The sequence below is a fragment of the Monopterus albus genome, unplaced genomic scaffold (genome assembly GCF_001952655.1).
Source record: "Monopterus albus unplaced genomic scaffold, M_albus_1.0 scaffold130.1, whole genome shotgun sequence".
NCBI classification, from domain to species: domain Eukaryota; kingdom Metazoa; phylum Chordata; class Actinopteri; order Synbranchiformes; family Synbranchidae; genus Monopterus; species Monopterus albus.
In genome coordinates this window covers 617,486-623,645 of record NW_018128010.1, presented here as the reverse complement: position 1 = coordinate 623,645, position 6,160 = coordinate 617,486, and the positions used below count along the sequence as shown (strand labels likewise).

General features: G+C 38.0%; 1 protein-coding gene across 4 annotated transcripts in view; it reads right to left on the bottom strand.

The window, feature by feature from the left end:
* Positions 1 to 884: 884 nt before the first annotated feature.
* trpc4b (transient receptor potential cation channel, subfamily C, member 4b) overlaps positions 885 to 6,160 on the bottom strand; it is a 10,432-nt gene continuing 5,156 nt past the window's right edge. For 2 of the 4 annotated variants that reach the window (XM_020613110.1, XM_020613112.1), the window contains 8 exons: positions 4,399 to 4,735; positions 4,078 to 4,217; positions 3,526 to 3,836; positions 3,219 to 3,414; positions 2,930 to 3,124; positions 2,615 to 2,656; positions 2,375 to 2,464; positions 885 to 2,275 (listed from right to left, as the gene is read on the bottom strand). In XM_020613110.1, coding sequence (XP_020468766.1) covers positions 1,652 to 2,275; positions 2,375 to 2,464; positions 2,615 to 2,656; positions 2,930 to 3,124; positions 3,219 to 3,414; positions 3,526 to 3,836; positions 4,078 to 4,217; positions 4,399 to 4,735 — 1,935 coding nt within the window. In that variant the 3' untranslated portion in view covers positions 885 to 1,651. The remainder of the gene's footprint in view (positions 2,276 to 2,374; positions 2,465 to 2,614; positions 2,657 to 2,929; positions 3,125 to 3,218; positions 3,415 to 3,525; positions 3,837 to 4,077; positions 4,218 to 4,398; positions 4,736 to 6,160) is intronic. The other 2 variants (XM_020613113.1, XM_020613111.1) reach the window with 2 other exon arrangements.

The window sequence follows — 6,160 nt, the reverse complement described above, 5'->3', positions numbered from 1 at the left end:
TTGATTGGCTTTCTAAAGATAGTGCAATTTGTTCTTGGCTACTATGGTAATAGAAACCAAAAGACTTCATTTGACACCACAGGTGTCAAACTATGAAGGTGTACAATACAGAATATGAATGACTACATTTCAACAGCATAATACTAATAAACTTGAGCTACTAATTTTATTTAATAAGATGCTTAAAGTAGTCATACAGTAATTACTGTACCTAAAAAAAGTAATTGATGGTGTCAGTTTAAGTGCAGCTGAAAGGTAGGCCTGCATGTTTAGCACCAGGTTTCTAAGTATACTTTTTAGTCTATACTGAGATCCTACTGTTTACATTTGCATCTCTATTTTACCCACAACACTGCACTAGTCTTACACATCACTAGAGGGTGTGTGATGCTATATAACTAGGTAAACTGACACAAGATCTTCAAATGAAACAGCTTATTTATAGTTAGTACAGTGGAAAAAAACTAAAAGGCAGAGACCATTTATAGCTGACTGGACAGGTAGGCTATGAGTAGTGCCAAATCTGTGTTTATTCTGCAAATAAGAGAGCGCTTCTCCTCTGCAGGTCATAGAATACTGTGCAAGAGAAAAACCTCTCCAAGAAGATGTGCGCTGGTGCACTGTGTTAAGGGTGTCATTGTAAACACAGAAAGCAAAAAGGTAATAAAATATTTACTGAAATAAACAAAAAAATATTTCAGTTGTAAAGTAAATGAAGAGAAAAATAATTCAATTGAAAGTGTCCATTTCCTTACCTACTGTCCCACTAACTCTTCCTTAATGTCATTCTCTGTTGTCACCATGCAGTATTTTGATATGAGAGAAATGGAAAAATGTGAGAGGGGTAAAGAGGAAACACCTTTTAAATTAGCATTCACTTTTATTTAATCACAGAGTAAGTTCGATACATGACACATTGCTAAATTGCACATTGCAGAAGAGCCCTTATACACCTTTAAGTTTGCAAGGTACTGTAGCTGACATAGAGGAAGAAGACTTGAGGGAATTGAAGACTACATCCTGAAACATATTTCATCTCTCTTCTGTTACAGCAGCAAACTTAGGAGTAAAACATTCCCTCTCACCCTAGAGGTGAAACTGTTCCTAAACTCTGAATTAGCTAGACAGTAAATGGTAAATGAGCTCACACACTAAATAAAGTGAACTTGATATTATTGTGTTAAGTTTCTTATTTCTTGGTATATTACTTATAGCAAAAAGAACTGGATGCTTTCAGCATATGAGTAATAGTTTTTCTACAAAGATTTAAGATACAGTATTTTCGCATATCACAATAAGAGGAGAGTTTAAGGTGGAAGGGTAGAGGATGAATTATTGGTTCAAGGTAAAACATGAATTACAAATTTGTTACACAATTGCTTGAGTGTCAGTTGAATACTCATTGAGGTCAATTCTCATTTACTTTTGTATTCTTTATCAGTTAGAGGCGAAAGGATGTAATATGTGAAAAAACATAACATTATTGTACCATCGTGTGTGTCAGCAGTGAAGATTGTTTAAACTCAGTCTATACAACTTCAATATTGTTTACCATAAGAGTCAGTATATTTCAATCAACTAGTTTAAAACTGGTAGCTAAGAGAATTCAAGTAAAAAAACAAAAAGTAGCTCTCCGTCCTTCATTTGCCGATTAATTTTTATAGTTTTTGGGCCCATTTACAGCTTCCTGGGTGACTTCTCCACAAGAAGATTCAATCTCCTCAATGTCCTTTTCCACTTGCTGTAAAACTTCCACAATTACTTTCTCAGTCTCAATATTTTCTTGGTTTTGTCCACCACATCCCGACATATCTTCCTCTGATGTTTCATCACATTTCTGAGAGGAGCGTCTGCTCTCTGTCTGGAGGGGCCCAGCATTTGAGACATCCTCGGACAGCTCATTCTGGAGGGGCCCAGCATTTGATACATCCTCGGACAGCTCATTCTGGAGGGGCTCAGCATTTGAGACATCCTCGGACAGCTCATTCTGAATCTTTTCTGAACTGGATGGAACGACCGAACCATTGGCTAGCCTGTTAGAGTGAACAGAGCTGGTGGTGTTGGCAGCGCCACTCTGCAGGGCACTGGTGACCACATCAAACATGCTCAGCGTCTGTTGAGGCTCATCGATAGGAAATTTGGGAGAATATTTGAAAGAGTTACCCGGATAAGCCATGGTGGAGCTTGCAACTGTTCCTGCTACCCCACTATGAGATTTACCCCTCATCATTCCCAGGACTTCATAGCGAAAGCTGGAGATATCCTGCTTAAGCTCCTATTAATTATTGAGAACCAGTGATTAAACAACAGCACAGAAGATTATAAAACATTGGTAAGTGAGGTTCCAGTGTTGAATACTGTAAGTGTGTGTTACCTTGAAATTCTCTTCTGTCAACCCTTCCTCTGTCTTGGCATCTCTGATCATTGCAGCCACATAACGCTTCACAAGGCTCCTCAAAACCTCCTAAAAAGAAATTTGTTTTAGGTAAAACTGCAGATTTTTTTTTAATGAAGCATCAAAAATTACATAAATACATTTAATTTATTATAAATTGGACAAATCAAAAACATAACATTGTAATATTACAGTATATTATGGAAAACAAATTACTACCTGATACTTGTAGTTCAATCTTACATTGTCGGCTGCACGTCTCTACAATTAAAGAAAAATAAAGGCTCATTAACAAAATAACCCATTATTTCTGTTTGTAATTGTAATGCACTTCTTAACTTTCCCTTTCTCAATAGGATGCATTGCAATATACATTAGCGCCTAAACAATTGCTGATGAGAACAAGAAATCTAATTTGCCGCTAATTCTTTGGGAGCCACACACTTTGAGGCTACAATACCAGACTGGCACTGAAAATGTACGCAATTCAATGCTGACAATATACATCAGATGAAATTTCTGGAAATTTCTTACCCCTAAGGTTTCAAAGGTTTCAAGCCTTTTTACGCTTGGTCTCCTACACAGATGTGTCTTTATCAATTCAATTAGATAATAAATTGACTTTGGACTGGGAATTATATTGAATGGAGATGGCAAAGTCCCCCCTTCTTCAAAATAGCTCATCCACAACTTTGTTCTTGCAAATTTCCACTCTATATCTGCATGATCCTGAAGAACACAAAACACAATTAATCAAAACCGTTTGCAAAGGAAGACAAATTACTGCAGTAAAACTATAAAATAAGTAGACTACACGACTCACAGCAATATGCTGATAGGAGTTATTCATCATTGCAATTAGCATGTTCAGAAGCACAACCAGGGAGATCACATTATATGTGCCAAACATGGTAGCGCCCACATACTCAGTGAATTCATGTTTTGCATTCACAGTGGTCACCGAGAGTGAAATCAGACCAAATATAGACCAAAATAATGACTGCAGTGTCTCGAACAACCTGAAAAACAAACAACCATACATCACATTATACACTGCTAAAAAAACAAACATTTTAGTTATTAGCAATGCAGATTTCTCAGGGACAATTTATTTAAGAACTTCAACTTGCGTTGAGAAGGCGTTGTTTTGAGGACTACAGCGAATACCCTTGCAACCCTTCTCATGTGTTTCATAATAAAAGTAGAGCTGGTTGAGGCCATTGGCAAAGGCTAGCAGTACTAGACAATAGATGAAGAGAAACTTGAGGATGTCCAAGAGCATGCGACCCAGTGAGATCTGTAAGGGGCCCAGATGGGAATTGGCAGTGAAAAGGCAGATGAGACGCAAGGAGCTGAAGATGTTGGCGATGGCAAACAGTGCCTCTGCCATCAAAGTCGGGTGCCACTTTTCCCAGTTCTCTCTCTTTTTACACCCACGGTACTGTGGAAATAAAATAAGAATGACAATGAAAAACTGATGCTGCTTCAAGATTTCCAGAATGCAAATGTTATACTGAGAAACACAGTGATGCTACGTTTGACTGAAGCATAGTTAAAAGATTGGGTCAATAAAGCAGTTTCTTAATTAAACACAAGTGCAGCAATTTTTGACAAATTGTGTAGATAAGAATATCTTTGATTCCATGGCTGTCATAGGCTTTGCACCCTAAGCTATATAATACCTTCACATAGGCAACAATCTTCAGAGAAATGGTTGCAAGGTACAAAGCGTTCATTATGAAGTCCATGAAGTTCCACCAGTCATCTATGTAGTCTTGAAAACCACTGTCCCACATCTGCTTGATCTCAGACCATATATAGCCTTGAAAATATAAACAACAAAGGTCAACAGAGGTCATCAAACAGCTAGCATGTAGATAGTTGCAATCACATAGTTACGGTTTGACTTTACCCAGACGTGTGGGACTACAGAGTAAAGGTGTACAAGAGTGCATAATAACATAATGGTGAACAGCAGTCTGATAATGTATGTTTATTGTTACCAAGCACCCAGGGCAGGATTATCCATTCCACAGTGGTGGGTGCTGGGCCTTGTACGTTGGGACCTCTAGTAGCTATATGCTGTGAGGCCAAGAAGAGCAGGAAGAGGAAGGTCAGGTAGGACGCAGTGTGACAGATGAACTTGATGAAGGGCTTACGGATGAACATGCCATAGCGGCTCTTTGGAGAGATCAGGTAGAAGACACATAGCAGTGGAAAGACAAGGCCAATGAAGAAGGATGTAATGAGTTTTGCCACCCAGTGACGCCTCCTCCAGCCTGGGAACTCATCATACCAACGAGATGCCAGCAGCTGCTGACAGTTGGGCTGAGCAACAAACTGAGAGAACAGGAGAGACAAAGAGAGATTAAAGATGTTCATCAAAATTAAACTCTTGACTTTTGTCTTCAAAATCCATTCAGAAAATGACATTTGTCAGTATCTCAGAAATTTCACCATCATCATGTGCACTGCACTACATAGTATCACCCAAATACACTGGCATATGCCTAATAGATACTGGGAATTTATACAGGGAGCATCTGAGCACACATTTGCCTGGATCAGAAAATCTCTCCCTTATACACATCTAACATATACATTGTTTTTCCCTGCAAACTCAAACTCTCCCAGGCATGATGGTAAAATAAACTGCCAAGCCGCCTACTGCAGCAACAGGAACATTCAGGGATGACGCTTCATTATTCTTTACCCTATTGTACAGAATGTTTTACAGAAATACCAGGCATGTTTAACAACAGTTTCCAATGGACAAACACTACAGATGTGTTCTCTAATCTCCAGTTATAAAGTCCCTACCAAATCTGTTTCCCATACACAATGTCTCTGCTTTGTGAGACTTGATATAATCATCTACTGGACATCTGTGGATGTTGATGGAAGTTAATTTCAGTTTAATCAAATTATGTCCAAATGGACCGCCATTATGGTACTATATAGCTTTAAATTGTTGGTGATGAAGTAATCTATCACTGCAGAATCTGACATCTTTAAAGATCCTATCTGTCTTTGTGTGACAGCAATTTGCCATAACATGACTGGAGGCAAAAGATGGCATTTGGCAGGACCTGATTTTGTCTGAGGACATTTTTGGGAGGTGAAGATTTTTCTTGCCAAATGTCACACTACTCTCCACTTCACAAACAAGTATCGACTCCATCCTAGAGCAGATTCATAGTGATGACATACAGTACAATACTAATGCACTAATAACATTTGAGCCATTTATTTGAATATAATTAAACTGATTCCACAGCAATTACCTGAATGCCACTGTATGGTGTTAGATAGGTGTTTTTAAGACAATACTAGACTATGTTTTTGTTTGGTTTGTTTACAGTATCATTCAGAATGTAGTGAATGGCTTTGATTACTTTTTTTTTTCCCAGAAAATTAGGGGTATGCCCCACAGAACAATCCTTTAGATTTTGGTGCTTTTAAGATTCTTTGCTATTGTGAGATAAGGTAAGATTTGTAGCTTAATTTAAACCCAAATGCAACCAAGCAAAAAGTTCATACATTTCCTGAAGTGGTGGCAGCTAGGCAGATAGGTACAGATGACATTCAGAACAAGTAAATGAAGGCGTCCTTGGCTCAACCATTCAAGCTGAATTGGTGGTAAAAAAAAAAAAAAGCAGCTCACACAAAAATGCAGCTACAACAAATTGTAACAAAAGCAAGATAAACTGGATTAAAAAAAAAAAAAAAAAAAAAGCAGAAACAAAAAAAGGGTGCACGTAAAAC